The 15,172-nt window shown below is 47.1% G+C and overlaps 1 protein-coding gene across 1 annotated transcript; it reads right to left on the reverse strand.

Annotated features, from left to right (window-relative positions):
* Nucleotides 1–214: 214 nt before the first annotated feature.
* Otp (orthopedia homeobox) lies at nt 215–9,435 on the reverse strand. The gene is made up of 3 exons (XM_057790055.1): nt 9,351–9,435; nt 7,664–8,073; nt 215–2,078 (listed from the first exon to the last, which is right to left on the reverse strand). Exons 1-3 carry the CDS (start codon nt 9,385–9,387, stop codon nt 1,548–1,550), a joined length of 978 nt encoding a protein of 325 aa, XP_057646038.1. The 5' UTR covers nt 9,388–9,435; the 3' UTR covers nt 215–1,547.
* Nucleotides 9,436–15,172: the final 5,737 nt, after the last annotated feature.

The raw sequence follows: 15,172 nt of genomic DNA on the forward strand, positions 1-15,172 counted from the left end.
TCCCAATCCCGCCGGCCCAAGTTACACCAAAACCCATCATTCTCCGTATCACATACTGAAAATGATTTTATTTTTATCCATTTACATTTAAGTTGATATAAACTTGTCCGGAAAAGTCAAATAATATGCTTTATATTAGCTCAAACATTTATTAAGAAAACCAAATTCCATAAATAAGCACAGACAATAAGTTAAAACATATCACAAATTGACCAGTATGTAACAAGAATGCTTTATCTACACAAAACATCCTATTTCACGTTTGTTCATTCTTAGAAAGCGCTTCTGTTCTCTGGGTTTGGATTTGACCAGCACATGCAGAAGGAGCTGATTGTGTTTCTCTGTACAAAGTTGCAGGGTTGTTAGATGTCCGCCTGCACCCACCGGCGGCCGGTAGGAGGCCGAGGGGGGGCAGGAAGGACGCGATAGGACGGCCACAAAACAACCAAGGGCACAGAGCAGCGAGAAGAGAAAAACAGAAAAGGAAGCAAACGAATACCAGTCCTGAAGGATCTAGAAAAGACATGTGGCTTTGCTTTTACAAAAGGAAAAAAAAAATCCTTACGTGTGTATTTTGCTCTTCCTATAAAGGCCTATCAAAATGGGAGAGATCACCCCTTCCTTCCTCACATAACCGCTTCAGTTTGCTCCAGCCACCCAATCCGCTGGCAAGTTCCTCCTGAGAAGCCTTCCCTTCTATACCCTCACACCTTTGTGCTTAAGAAAAGAAAAACCCGAGCTGTGGCTCGTTGTTATAACGAAAGCGGTCTTTTGTAAGCCAATAGAGGGTTGCGTGGACGGGACTGGGTAGACAGGGCAGGGTGGTGGTCCCGGAAAGAGAGGAGTTCGGAGAAAGAATACAGGGTTAAATCAAATTACATCATTTGGGCCCTCAGATGAGGCGGTTGGTAGCAGATGCTTGTCCACCTTTAAGACAAAAATCCCTAACATTGTGCTGTACCTTGAACACGTCTGTGTGTGACCAAGATGCACTGTGTGTGTGCGTGTGCGCGCGCGCGCGTGTAGAGTCTGAGCGTGAGCTATGGTGTGTGTGTGTGTGTGCGTGTGTGTGTGTGTGTGGTGTGTTTCTGCCCACAAACCAGTCCATTGGTGTCTGATTTCAGATCCTGAGTCGACTCCCTGGTAAGTAAAATGGCGGGAAGGATGCTTTCTGCCGGGCGCGGGAGCAGGGGTGTGAGGCTCTGGGAGAGAAGGAGCCCGAAGGGAGGCGCGGGCGAGGCGGGGTCGTGGGGACGTTGTGGGGTGGGGGGTCGTGACCAATGTGTGGCCGGGGACGCCGCCAGGCAGAGGCCGGGAGGAGGGTGCGAGCACGACTTGGGCAAGCGGGAGGCCGGGGCGGCGGGCAGCGCTGAGCTCGGGCAGCCGGGCGGGAAGAGGTGGGAGGGGAACTTGGGTGGCGGCCTCGCTGGGGTCGGGGAGGACCGGGGACACCGGGCGGAGGAGCTGGGAGCCCGGCGCGCGCGGCCGAGGGTGTGTCGGGGGGTGGGTGGCGCCCTGCGGTGCGGGCTGGGCTGCGCGCAGCGGCATTAGGTGAAGCTCATGGAGACTGTGTGCTCGAGCGCCTTGCGGCGCAGGGATGCGATGCTCGTGCCCCGCCACACGTCGCTGCTGTCCGGAGAGCTGCAGAGCTGGGGCGAGCCGGAGACATTGCTGGGGCCAGGGAGGGAGGCGGGCACCATGCCGGGGAAGGCGGGCTGGTAGAGGTGCGACTGCAGCCCCGCGCCGTTGGAGCCCGCCAGGCTGTTGGACAAGCCCATGGAGTTGGGAGGTGGCCCCGCGGCCAGGCTGCACTGGGACAGCGACTGCGCCATAGCCTGCTGGCGGCCGAGCGCGGGCGGCAGCGGCAGCTGGGACACGCCGGGCATGGCGGCCGCCGCCCAGCGGGTGTCGTTGGCGTGGAAAGAGCACAGGCTGTCACCCATGGCGGCGGCGGCGGCGGCAGCGGCCGATGGGAACTGGGGCAAGCCCGGCGTGGGCAGCAGCGTGCCTGGCGCGCGGAACACGTTGGTGGTCTTCTTGCGCTTCTTCCACTTGGCGCGCCGATTCTGGAACCAGACCTGCAGCGGGCGGGGTGGGGGAGACAAGACCCGGCGAGGTTAGCGACCCCGGTGGGAGATCGAGTCCCGGGAGCCCGGCTTCTCACTGTCACTCGACCCCTGGCTGAGTCGGTGTTCCGGGCTCGACACGCCCCTATGCCCAGAGCGAGCTCCGGGTTCTCCGCCTCCGCGGAACGACGGACGCCCCTTTGCTGACACCAAGCGCAGACTCCAGCGGCGCTCTGAAGCCGCGGTGCCCACTGGCGCAGAACGCAGAGAGTGAGCACCACCACACATACCACCGTGTGCAGCGTTCAGCACCCCCTGTATTCTGGCATAGTCTGTGCATTGTACAGATGCACCAGTCTGCAGGCAGGCATGTGTCAAGACTCGACCCACAGGTGTACAAATGAAGATAAACATGAGTACCCATGTGGCTTAATAGCATGTCTTATAGCACTGATGGGGTATAGAATTTTCAGAAACACTGGAAATTTGGAAATTGATGAAAGGCCACGAATGACATAAACAGTTTCAAAATCGAAAGACAAAGGAAACCCCCTAACATCACGGTTGACAGAGCAGAGAGGTTAATATAGTGACCCGTGTGGCAAAATGAGCCACTGAGCTGCGGTGGTGTTTGGTTGCCACCTTGATTTCTGATTCCTCCCTCAGCGCTTGATGGAACTGCCACAATGCTCCTCCCCGTCTCACTCCCAAAATGCTGTGAGGACACCTTTGTCTGCAGTTCCGGTGTGCTGGAACTTGCAGCCAGAGTCCCGAACCCCTTCGATCTATGCCTCCCAGTAACTTACCTCAGATCCCTAACATGTCCTCTACTGCCTGCAAGTTGCACACACACACACACACACACACACACACACACGCCTCTTGTGTTATAAACTAAAGCAAATACAAAGGAAAGGAAGTCAACTTTAGAACTCTCACTGGTCAAAATGCAAATCTAAATTTGCTGGGATGAGGGATGCATCTTTTCTTTTTCCAGGAAGAACTGCTTAATAAACTATACCTCAAACAAGCCTCCTCATTTTTCCTTCCTAGTTGTGGCCCAGGAATGTCAGAGCCTACAAATGTGCCTACAAATGTAAAATTCACTATCACAGTATGAGAATTCCTCTGAATAATAGACGCCCCATCTGACCTTGATAATGTCCCATCTCCAGCGATTCGAATTTCATCTTTCAGGGGAGGGGGTTCTCAGTGCACTTCCTTGGCAGGCTTTCCTTTAAAATCTAGTTAGCAGGATGACTCCTGATGCTAACTATAAAGTGGGGCAGGACAGAGATCAAATATTGACTAGTCCTGTTAGAATTTGGCCAACACAACCTATTCTCCACATCTGTGACCCCAAAAGTGATTTACCTGGCAATCTGATCTATGTAGTGTTTGCTTTGCAAGTTAAAGTTTCAGGAATATGGACCCATTTGCCTTCACTGTTGGTAAACCAAGGATTTATAGCCCTGTAAGCATGAAGAGCTTTGCAGTCTAGCGTTCTCTCTGAAGCCACCCTGTCTTCCTGTCTCACCAGCAACTTTGCTCACCGGCTTATCTTTCTCTAGTGTGTACACCATCTCCCACATTGTCATTTAACCCATGCTGGGGATGGATATGGATGCTGCAGTCCTTAGCTGCAGCTCTTGAGCTGGTGGCACAGTGATTAACGAGGCCGCAGGGCTCTTGATGGTGGTGTTGGGATCAATGTGGCCGATTGAGCTGTGAGCAGCCTTTGGCCTTAGGGGGAAAGAAAGTGAGGAGACCTAATGTCCCAAAGACCGTTTGAAGCCCTCACCCAACATTAGTTTGGGGAACTGGACAAGAGGAAACCCTTGACTGACTCTTGGCTGTATTCAAAATGTTCTCCCAATGCACCTGCAGTTTCCAAGGGGCGCTTTGAAAGAGAGTTGAGAACAAGTCCTAACACTCCCTGGAGCCAGTGAGTCCTAGAGGGTCAGTGTTTCGGGAGGTGGTAACTTGGGAGAAGAGGTGGAGAAAGAAGCAAAAGAAAGAAAAACCACATCAAACTGCCCCGCAGGATTTCAAGAGCGAACACTGCTGCCAAAAATAAAACAACAAAAAACAAAAAAACTTCTGAATCCAGAGTCTGCTCATGCACACAAGAAAAAGAACCACTGTTAAAGGGCTAAATATTAGAGGAATAATCGAAAAATCATGCTCAATTATGTTTGCGGGTTAGTAGTCAAACGATGACTACAAATTTTTTATGTTTCATGGTTTACTGAGATTCAAGGGGGAAAAATCTTCATGGCCTCTGAGCACCTCCATTCCAAGCTGTGATGCATATGTTTTTAAAATGTGAATGTTTCCACTTGAAAACTAGAGCATGACGGGTTAAAATGTAGACAAAACCTAAGGGAGGCTTTCAGGAAGCACAGATGACAACTCCAAGAAATATTTTAACCACAGCCAAAGATCCAACTTTGTCCTCCGTTTGAAATGCAGATCTCCTCAGAAAATGCTTAATACAACAGTGAGAATCTAATGGAGGTTGGAATCTAAAAATCCACTTTCATGATATCTGCTGTTACAGTAATATAGACATACTGTAAATGTATTTTAAAATATATAGCCCGTTTAATTCCCCAGCTATAAATGGCTCAGGAATAGAGAAAGAAGGGGAGAGAGAATGAATATTACCCCCCCCACACACACACACACTTGAAGCAAATGCTTTATGAAGACCTCATTGGAATCCAGCAAATGATTAATGTGAAGATTTGGGAGGAAATCTGGGGCGCTGTATTAAAGTCTAGATCTCAGGTTCATTTCGATCAGCCAGCCGTGAACTCTGGGCCGAATTCATTACACTTTAATAGTGCTGGGAGAGGAAGAAAATGCAATTTCTCATTCCATTAGAAAACTAGAAAATACTCTCAGCTTGTCCCCCTATTAAGATGTGGCAGGTGACAGGGCCATTCTGAGGGACACGGTCAATGGAATTACAGCACATTATTTTTGTTCGTATAAAATATTGAAAGGCAAGCCTGACTGTGCAGAAGTTATTTCACTGATTTGGTTTTTATGTAAATAAAATATTGAAAGTTAATTAATCCGTGCTAGAGACTAATGATTATGCTTATTATATTGCATTTGATCGCATAATTTGCATGATTCTCGCATTGCTGCTTAATAAGCCATTCCAGGTTATAAATAATTCTGAAATTGGTTTCTAATAATGGCATGCTATAAAAGGAACGGTTTTATTACACTAGCCAGAAAAGGGGAGCAGTATCATACACAGAATTGGCCTTGGTATCAGCAGAGGTGCTTTAGTAAATACTTCACAGTGTGGTGCAGTCCAGATAAGGACAAAAAATAAGTGTGCTGGATAATTTAGTCTAAAATAAAAAGCATCTTTGAAAACATACAATTGCAATAAGTTAAACGTTTTAATCAGTGCAGTGGCCCACACACTGGAAAGAATGTGTGGCAGTCTGCTAACTATAAAGAAAACTGTGAAGCACTCATCATATAAGAATGTAAACCAATTACTATTTAATTTGAATTTGGTCAAGGAGCAATGGTACAGTGAATTGTGAAGTAAATACATTTTCCATAAACTGTTTTTGCATTAAGTTACATAATGTTAATCATTGTGAAATGCTAATTAAGAAGGTTATGTTGATCTGATTACTTTTTAAATTATGAAACATTATTTTTTAAAAATATTGAAATTGCCATTCTATTAAATTGTTTCTATCAGTAGGCTCAAGCTATTATCTTTGGTTGAACATTATGCTAGAACAATTAACATACTTTATCTCTTTCTTCTTGCATATTCTTTTGTGTATTTTTTCAAAATAGCTACCATGCAGTGTATATTTTATTTCATTTATAACTTTTTCTATGAAAAGAATCACTGTCATTAACCTTGGGGAGACCTAATAAAGTTTAATAGACCTCATTTTCTTTTTTCATAAAATCAGCCTTCCAATTATATTTTATTTGTGATTCTAAGTTCTATTTTAATTTGAACTAATTACCAATATGTCTAGGTTAAGACTAGCACTGCACTCTCTAAAACAAAATTTAATAGTTAAGATTTCTCTTGAGGACAAAAAGTAAATTTGTGAACTTTTATTCTCCGATATTGAGCCTACAATTAAGCACTGTAATTGGCATGTGTTGAGTTTGTGTATTTCTATTACAGTTTGAACCCACAGTTAAAGAGGCATGTAAGGTGAAGATTTAAAGAACAGGAATATGCCTGAACAGTGTGATTAGTATTCTTCATATGTGTAATGTCTGTGCCTCAGCGTTCAAGCTTTTCATAGTTTTAATTTTACTAACGAATATCCAGATTTCTGTTGAATAAATGTAGCAAGAATTAGGAATATTTATCTATTAATCTGACCATTTTAAGACCCTGGTGATACTCGTTTCTTATTAGAACAAAAGTACATATTCCCGTTTAGACGATCTACAAAACACCAAATGGAAACAAATTCTGATTTCCTGGTCAATCAAATGTAAGCGAACTTAAGTTCTTAAAGTTAATTTACAAAGTCGAGAAACACTGAACAAATTAGTCAATTTGGCACCCAGTCTTTAAAAGAAAAAAATCCAAAGTAACCGGGACGAAATTTTCAGCACCGTGGATAGCTCCAGGCTAAATGCAAGGTTTCGTCCAAAGGCCTGTCTATGAAATAGCAGGTCAGTCTTTTGAAAGGGAAAGGAAGGAATTGGGATTCATTAATCTTATACTTTTCTCCCACAAATATTCAGAAGAGGTACAGGTGAGAATTCCTAGATTCCAAACAATTACAACTTGGAGGGTGGTTGGATAAAAATAAGGACACAATAACTATTTTCTCTATTACAGGTTTATCTTTCTGACCTGAAAAATTTCTTCTTCGGGTCAGATATCTGAAACAGGAAATGCTCAATTCCTGCCTTCATCCTTAGGGAAATCTAAATATTTTGTTAAAATTAAAATCCCAGAGTTCATAGATGGTGTAGTATTTCCGACCAGTCCCAACGCCTCATTAGATCACCCAAGCTTTTGAAAACAACAAAGCTGAGGATATTTTTCCTGAAAGTTAAGAGGGTGATATTTAAGAGAATAAACGCACACTCGGCAATTTGAGTATGCCACCCCTCTTTTAAAGGCACCCAGTGCACAGTAATTCCTCTTTCCTGTTTTCTGTGTAATTGTGACATTTCCCCCATTTATCCAAATTCGTAATAGAAACTCATTACAAGGTAATGAAACGCTTGTCAATAGTGAGAGCAGGAGCAAGGTGTGCGCTGGGCTTAGCTGCTGGGGAGACAAGGAGGTTCCCTTCTCTGGAGGCGAGAGTTGGACCCGGCATCCCCATAAAGCTGGGCTTGTTTTATTGTTTTGGTTTTGTTTTTTGAGGAGTTTCAGCGGGGTGGGTAGGGGTACGTGGCTACAATGGAGATAATCCACTGGGGCCTGTCGAGCATCGTAGCCAGTGTTAAGACGAGAAAGAGCTCTTCCTATCCAGCAAGTGCCGGGGTCGCAGCGGCACAGAATACCCAGCTCCTCGGTGCCCTGGTCCTCCTGTCCCTCCTTGCGCCCCACCCCCAGCCCAAGTCGGGTGTACCTGTACTCGCGACTCGGTCAGCCCAATACGCAGCGCCAGCTCCTCACGCATGAAGATGTCAGGGTAGTGAGTTTTGGCGAAGCTCCTCTCCAACTCGTTGAGCTGCGCTGGGGTGAAGCGAGTCCGGTGGCGCTTCTGCTTCTGTTGGCCCTGCTGTTGACCGGCTTGGCTGGGATTGGGGCCACCCTGGGGCCCCGGCTGCTTGTCAGGGTCTTTAGCGCTCACCGCCAGGGAAGCAGGAGTAGAGCCCACTGTGGTGATGTCCTCGCCCGGCAGCAGAGTGGTTCCTTCGACTGGATCCGAGTTGGGCGCCAGATCCCCGGGATGGCCCCCAGGGTCAGAGCCCCCCACGCCCAGCCTACACTTCACTGCCTCCCGGTGACCCAGAAGCTCGGCAGCATCTTTCATACCTAAAGAGGGAAGGGGATCTCGGTCACTACTTTCCTGCCGAGGTCAGGAGCAAGGTGTCTTCCCTGAGTAGCTCTCCTTCAGCCCCATCCACCGCTCCCTCCGTGCCCACGCTCGCGCTCGCCCTGCCGCGGAAACTGCCTGGTCCTCAGCCGGGTTTCCCAGGATTTGGACAGCTAGGTTGAAATAACATTTCTTGGCCTTTCCCTTCTCTCCACAGCCGATTCTGGTGGTCCACAGCTGCGACTTTCGCATCTCCCCCCCAAAAAAAAAGAAAAAAAAAAAAGAAAGAAAAACACTCCCAGGCCCCGGCAATAAAACAAACCCGAGTTCTTTCATTAACTGTATCCCTGGTGTCCCAGGAACCCTTGAGCAAAGTCTTGGACGGGGGATGCGGGAGAGAGAAAATCTGGAGCGTTTTTCTCCGAGGCTGCTCCTGGTGCTAATGAACTCTCGCCGATTCCCTCTGACTTTTGGAAGATGAATACGTCTCCAAGCCTTCCACCCCTCAAAATAAACCCCAAACAGCTCCGCCTCCCCCTCAAATCAGAGAAGGTGTTTGGAAATGGAGTCACATCCATCACGAAAGATGGTTCTTAAGACGGAACCCAGAACCCGGTAACCCAGAAAGCTTTCAAGAAACTCGAGCAAACTTGATAGCCATAACAGTGAATCAAACTTTAGAGAATTCAACTTTTCTCTCCCGAGAAATAAACGGTTCGTCCCTCCCAGTCATTGGCAACTCCGAGTCCCTTGGAGAGGCGGGGATGCCCGGAGGATGAGCTGGGCTTCTCAAACAACACATTTAGTAAATCCGCTTTCATACAGCCACTTCTCCTGCAGGCCGGATTAATTTTTTTAAAAGAAAACAAATTTAACCACACTTAGAGGAGGAGATGGTAGAGAGAAAGGAAGAAGAAAAGAGAGACGAAAGAAATTCCAAATCAAAGCAAACAAGAGTGGAAAAGAAAGAGAGAGAGACATCTCCAAACAAATTATTACTGGCTAGAACTCCTTTTTAAAAAATTAAAGGGAGAGAGGAAGAAAAAAAAAAGAGAAACAAAAGGTGCCAGCATTCCTAACTCCTTTTTGTTTTGGGATCTACATATTCCATAGATTTTTTTAAAAGACGATGTTAAATCAAATTAAAGTTTAATACAGCACAATTACTTTTAAAGAAATTAGTCCATTTAGGGCGCATTAAGGTAAAATAAGAAACAAATTGACAATTTCCTGCCCGGGCTTCTCCTGGCTGCCCGGGTGAGAGGCGCTCACTCACCTAGCCTGGCGTCCAGGAGGTCGGCATGAGACAGCATCGCGCACCGCTCCAGGGCGAAAGCTGTTCCCCCCCAAATTTTAGCGGCTTTAAGTTATTTAAAATAGATATAAGCTATAAGCTATACGATATAGATATATATAGATCACCTAAATGAAAGAAAATTCGGTTTGTGGTTAAAAAGGGGGCTTCTTGCATTATAATGTCCTTTAGAGAGACGGGGAGGTGCTTAACAGTTGAATGAACCCGTGAGCAGCTCGGCGAGGGGACCAATCAGGAGGGCAGCCTGCAAATGTCAGCGCCCGGAGAGTCCCCCACTCCGCCCGCCCGCCCGCCTGCGCCTGCCGGGAGGAGGCGGCGGTAGCAGCCCAGGCAGCTCCAGCCTCCAGCAGCCGCTAAAGCAAGCAGCGGCCACCTTGGCCTCGCCCTGGGCCTCTGGGCGAGCTCGGTCAGTCCTTCCTTGAGGTTTTTCTCCAGCCACACCTTCCCTTTTCTTGTCCTGTCTTGCTCGCTTCACGGGCGCAGCTCGGTGTTTCAGGTCTAGGATGTCCCTGAAACGGGGGCAGTTCGGACACCAGAGCAGGGCATGACCTCCGCATGACCTGAGAGTCCCACCCCCACCCCCGCCCGCGCCACCTAGGCGACACTGGACCGCACCAGGCTGGCAAGCTCGGGCCTCTAGGGCCACCCTAAATTTCGCCACTGCTCTACTACTACAGGCCTTAGCCAGGGATCCAGACTCATCAGCTTGGCCCTGGGGCCTACAGAGCCCCAATCCCACCTCGGGCCTAGACAGTAAAGGGGAAGTTGGCTCCCCCTACTCCGCCAAGGCCCGCTGTCTACTTGGGGGTGGGGCGGAGGATTCACTAAATGTGTCCTCCCAAACTCCAGAAGCTGCATTCCAGGACTCCCTGCTTCACGGGCCTACAGATCTCACCTCGGTTCCCAACTTGCCTCCATCAAAGTTTCTAAGTTCAGTTAGACTACCAAAGCCACTTAAGGTTGTAAATAAAGTTAAACACTCGTTATTTTCCTCTTGGATATGTTAAACTACTTGAACAATTTAAAGTGCTTTTGCACAAGTGAAGCGAACCATTTCTAATGTTCTGATTTTTCAGAGCCAGCCAACAACAAAGTTTAGATTAGTAATATATTTCTAACCAGAGTAATTTTCAAGATCATTAGGCATTTATGTAATTAGTGCCAAATCTATAAGCTTTTATTACGATTATTAGAGTAAAATCAGTATAAATTTGTACTAATTTACTACTGTTTAGACTTGGCTGTCAAGCCCAGAGGTTCTTATTGTAAATGATAACTGGGGAAATTAAGTGCAAAATTCTGTACCGTTTCTGATCTGCTCCCAAACAATCCGTTTCAATTGTATTTGCAGCGGAACATGATGCCCCTTTAAAGTTATTTGACTTGTAGTTTTATTTGCAACACAAGAAAAATGCCCTCTACCCAAGGCAAAATGAAAACTGATATTTACTACTCCCAACTTGATTAACATTGATTTTTAATTCGAGAGTGATGCAATTAAGATTATTCATTTGGTGCAAATAAAGCTCCCACAAAAGGGTGGCCCTCTGAAGTCTGTTTTAAATAATACCGAACAAATGGCTTTTTTTGTTCGTCGTCCAATTGACTTACACAAAACATTGGAAATGCTGCCCGAGAGCAGATGCGAGAGGGTGTGTGTGTGTGTGTGTGTGTGTGTGTGTGTCAGGGAAGAGCAAGTAGACAAAGGAGGTTGCGAAGCAACTCTGGAGCAGTTTTGTTTCCTGCTTCTCTTCCTCAGCCCTTTTCAAAGTCCTGCCGCGCGGGCGCGCGCGCGCACACATACACACACACACACACACACACACGAATGCGCGCGACCGCACTGGTGCACACACGCTTTGGAGTGCAGGGACTCGGTTTTGTCGGTGAGCTGACCCTCGCTCACCCGGAAGCTCGGGACCTGGCCGGGCTGTGGCAGTCGGGCGCAGCGGGTACGAACTCGGCCTAGCAGGAGCTGGGCACCGAAGCCCGGGATGCGCGCTAGGCGGAGCACAGGCGACTGTTTCACGCCTGGAGCCTTGGGGGCTTTTCGGCCGGCGCTTGGTGCCTTATCCAGAAGGGTTTTGCCTGGGAGGGATTTTTCAAGCCCTAAAGCAAACTGAGTAGGGTCTGAAAGCAGCTCGATTTCCTTTATACAAAAACCCCAAATTTGACAACTCAGCGGGTGCGCGCAGCAGGAGTGGACAGTTCGGTAGCCCAGGCGGGGCTGTGAGCTCGGTACGTGGCACAAGGCACAAGAGAGCGTGTCCAGGGTTGGCCCTGGGTTTCGAACCACCAGGGTGGGTTTTTCTGGGTATTCAGGCCTGAGAGCCTGGCATCAAGTGACTAAAGAAGGAACTGGAAGGCAGGAGAGTCCGAAGCGTCCGATACTTCTGTGACCGGACTGCTTAAGTGAGAAACTTGGAGAGGTCACCGGGAAAGAGAACCCGGCCTGGAGTCTACAAGCTTGTGTGCTCGCAAGCGCTGACGTCCCGGTCCCGCAGCAGCCCCGGATCTGCTGCCGTCGGTGCCTCGCGTCCTCCCGCACGCACTCGCTCGTATATTCTGTTTTGTTGTATCTTTCAGGTCGATAAATAAATGTGTAATAGTTAATGTGAAGACACATCAGAGTAATAACAATGGGACAAAATCAAAGGATTATCCATCACTGTTAGTAACCACTGAATAACAATGTTGCGGCGTGATTGATAGCCCGCTTCATTTTATGACTTTTCTATTGGTCTTGATTTTTATAGCAGTATAAACAAACTAAATCATTTCTTCCAAGACTTCAGAGCATAAGCACCTCAGAGAGAGGGGAGGGAGAGAGCAGAAAGGAAAAAAGGAAAAAGGGAAATCTAAGGGCGGGAGGGGGTGAGGGGGGCAGCTTGGGGGCTTTGAGGTGGGGAGGGAGCAAGCTGGGGCTAGAGACCCGAGCCGGCAGCCAACAGGCGTGACAGGGAAGCAGAGTCTCGATGTGAAATGCTCGCCCCCACTCGGTGTTCTTTGCAACTCGGTTTGGCCAATGTCTGAATCCACCTGGGCAGCGTCTGAGATGTATTTACCAGAGTTTTTATTCCCCGTCATCTTCCCACGTTCCTGGGGCAGCCGGGAAAGTGCCGGTCAGGCCCATTGCTGTTGATAATTCAAAGCATTTCCCACCTGATCATGGGAACTGAAGTCCCTAACAAGGCGAGGCTTTAGCGCAATGGCCCCCAAATCTTCGGAATGACAAGAATGTCTTCAGAAATCACTTCAAAGCAAAGTAAAAGGATTTTCTATGACGGATCCAGTGATTTTTCCTCAATAAATAGGTTTTAGATTGTTACACACACGTAGAAGTGGAACAAAGGGAACTACCAGAAAATATATTGGTTGCCCCTAATAAAATTTATTTAGACAGTTTACTTCTCATAAAAAATAGAGATTGAATTTTGTACAAGAGCCTGCCAAGGGACGATGCACAGGGAAATCTTTTTTCTTCTTCTTTCTACCCTCCTCCCCTTCTCCTTTTTAAGGAAGCACAAAGAACCTTTAAAGGCCAGGGAACCGACCCTAGCTCCTGAGGCGAGAGCGCCCAGACCGAGCAGAACTTGGTATCTCTGTCTGAAGACGACTTTGGGAGAGAGGTGTTTCATTCATTCATATATATATATATATATATATATATATATACTTATATATCTTGTAGCTATGTAAATTACAAGTACACCCGCTATACAAACAATACCACATTATGTTTTACCATCCAGTTTTGGAGTAAGACTTAGAAATAAGGCGTGGCTGGACTAGGAGCTGGGATGGGATGGGAGAGCCGGCAACAAGCTCTAAAGATGGATTTATGCAGATTAAGTTTGAAATTCTGATTTTTCTCTCTAATTGTGTTTCTGCTATCATTGCAAATCCTTTGCACAGATAGAGACAGGGAGAATAAAAATATATAGAGGGTGCTCCAGGAAGAATCGGGTAGTGTGCCCAGAGCCCTAATTGCTTTTTCCACTTACAGAAATCTCGGGTGTTTATTAAATGTAACTTTCGGCTGCTTGCGTTGTTTGTAAACGGCTCTTTTCTGTGCAGACAGTGGGCCGAAATACGGCACGCTATTATTCACAGTCCTGCTATTAGATGCTGAATTGTAACATTGTTCCCTTTAATGAGAAGCGCCTCCCTCAATAATTAACGATCTCACATTTTCCTATTTTCTTGCCTGATGAAAAGAATCAATTTTAATTCGTGGTAAATTACAGCCATGCTTTGGGGTATTATTTGCTTACTGAAAACAAATCAAGCGACTTCAACGGTCCTGTTTACTTTTTCAACTGTACATCAGATCGAGTTGCTCGGGCCCACTTCAGAATGGAAGAAGAAAAGATTAAAGGGCCGGGAGGGGACGGGGGGGGGGGGGGGGCTCCGAAGCTCAAACTGTTTACGACCTTAGTGACCAGGATTTCTTCCAGACCAACCTTAGGCTCCAGAACTGGTGCTCCTCAACCTTCAGTGTTCACCCTGTCCTGGTAAGGGTCCTTAAATTGCATATGGCCACCCTGGAAATTCGGACTGTTCCATGGATGGCGTGCTTGTGGGAATGGGTGACCAGAAAGGAGAGCTGGGAAAGCGAAGCCTCTACAAAGGGGTGCCGGGTGCTTCCACACTCCTCTGCTTGAGAGAACTCAAGGTCGACAGCCAGAGACCACAGCCAAGGAAGATTCGGCTGAATGCCCCTGCCGGTCCACTGCGAAAGCGCCCTCCTCTTCCGGCGGGGGCTCTCCAGGGCAAGATAAGCATCTGTGTGTAACTCTTAGTCAAACAGGCCTGTCCCTAGCCCGAACCACCAGAGGTTCCTAGCCCTGGAGTTGAGGGACTTGAGGTCCAGATGCGCTTAACCTGTTTTGTCTCAAAACAGAGCTGACTCAGCCTAAACCGGCAAAGGGAAAAGAAACAAAACAACAACAGAAAAATTGAGCCCGAGCTCCCAACCTTTTTTTCTTCTTCTTCTTCCAACACTGAGAGCAGGGCTTCATGCGTGACCTTTTGAGCGCTTTTGAAAAGCAGTGCATCGCAGGTTCCTTGCTTAGCCACCTGCATGGCTGGGGCTTGCCAAGAGTGCTGAGAAGCAAGAAACCTATCCCAAACTAATGTCACAACCTGGGAGCTTTGGGCAATACAGGAATTGATAGATGGATGGTGGGTGGGTGGGATAGATGAAAGATAGATTCTCTTTGAATCGTTCTTCGCACACGTTTGCTTTGGGGAACCACAAGAAGACAGTCACCTGCTTGACTCCTCATGAACACAGTCACCAGATCCTCCCTGGCTTGTTTCTTTCTCTGGTCTTTCTCTTCTGACAACTGGCACTCAATGCAGAAACAACCACAGCAGACAATGAGGAATAGACCTGCCCTGTCTATCCTAGCTTCCCTTTCATTGCCTTTTGCCCTGTAATTTTAATGGCCCCAATTAGCCACGTGGAACATAATAATTGGCATACAGATTTTGTTTGCCTGTGTTGTTTGTTGCTTTTCTTATTTCTATTTACTTAGGATAAATAATCATATATCAGTTATTCAGTTAGGTGACAAGGCTAGTAATTGGAATCAAAAGAAAAAAGTCTCATTCCTACTCTCTCTATAACTAGATATAGCGCTAATAAGACTGCATCAATCTTATGGAGCAAATAAATAAAATAGACAAACAAACAAATTTGCCTCCAACAAGTTAATGCGGTGTATCTGAGTGGAAAGTAGATATTTTCACGCATTCTGGAGATGAGGAGTGACTTTTAA

Source organism: Chionomys nivalis, chromosome 15, assembly GCF_950005125.1.
Source record: "Chionomys nivalis chromosome 15, mChiNiv1.1, whole genome shotgun sequence".
In the NCBI taxonomy this organism is placed as follows: domain Eukaryota; kingdom Metazoa; phylum Chordata; class Mammalia; order Rodentia; family Cricetidae; genus Chionomys; species Chionomys nivalis.

What these genes read in the sequence shown, in the direction of transcription:
- Otp (XM_057790055.1), bottom strand. Translation starts at nt 9,387, where the DNA reads ATGCTGTCTCATGCCGACCTCCTGGACGCCAGGCTAG. An exon ending in CCTCCTGGACGCCAGGCTAG is followed by an intron (nt 8,074 to 9,350) that starts GTGAGTGAGCGC and finishes TTCCCTCTTTAG; the next exon opens with GTATGAAAGATGCTGCCGAG. An exon ending in TGACCGAGTCGCGAGTACAG is followed by an intron (nt 2,079 to 7,663) that starts GTACACCCGACT and finishes CGCCCGCTGCAG; the next exon opens with GTCTGGTTCCAGAATCGGCG.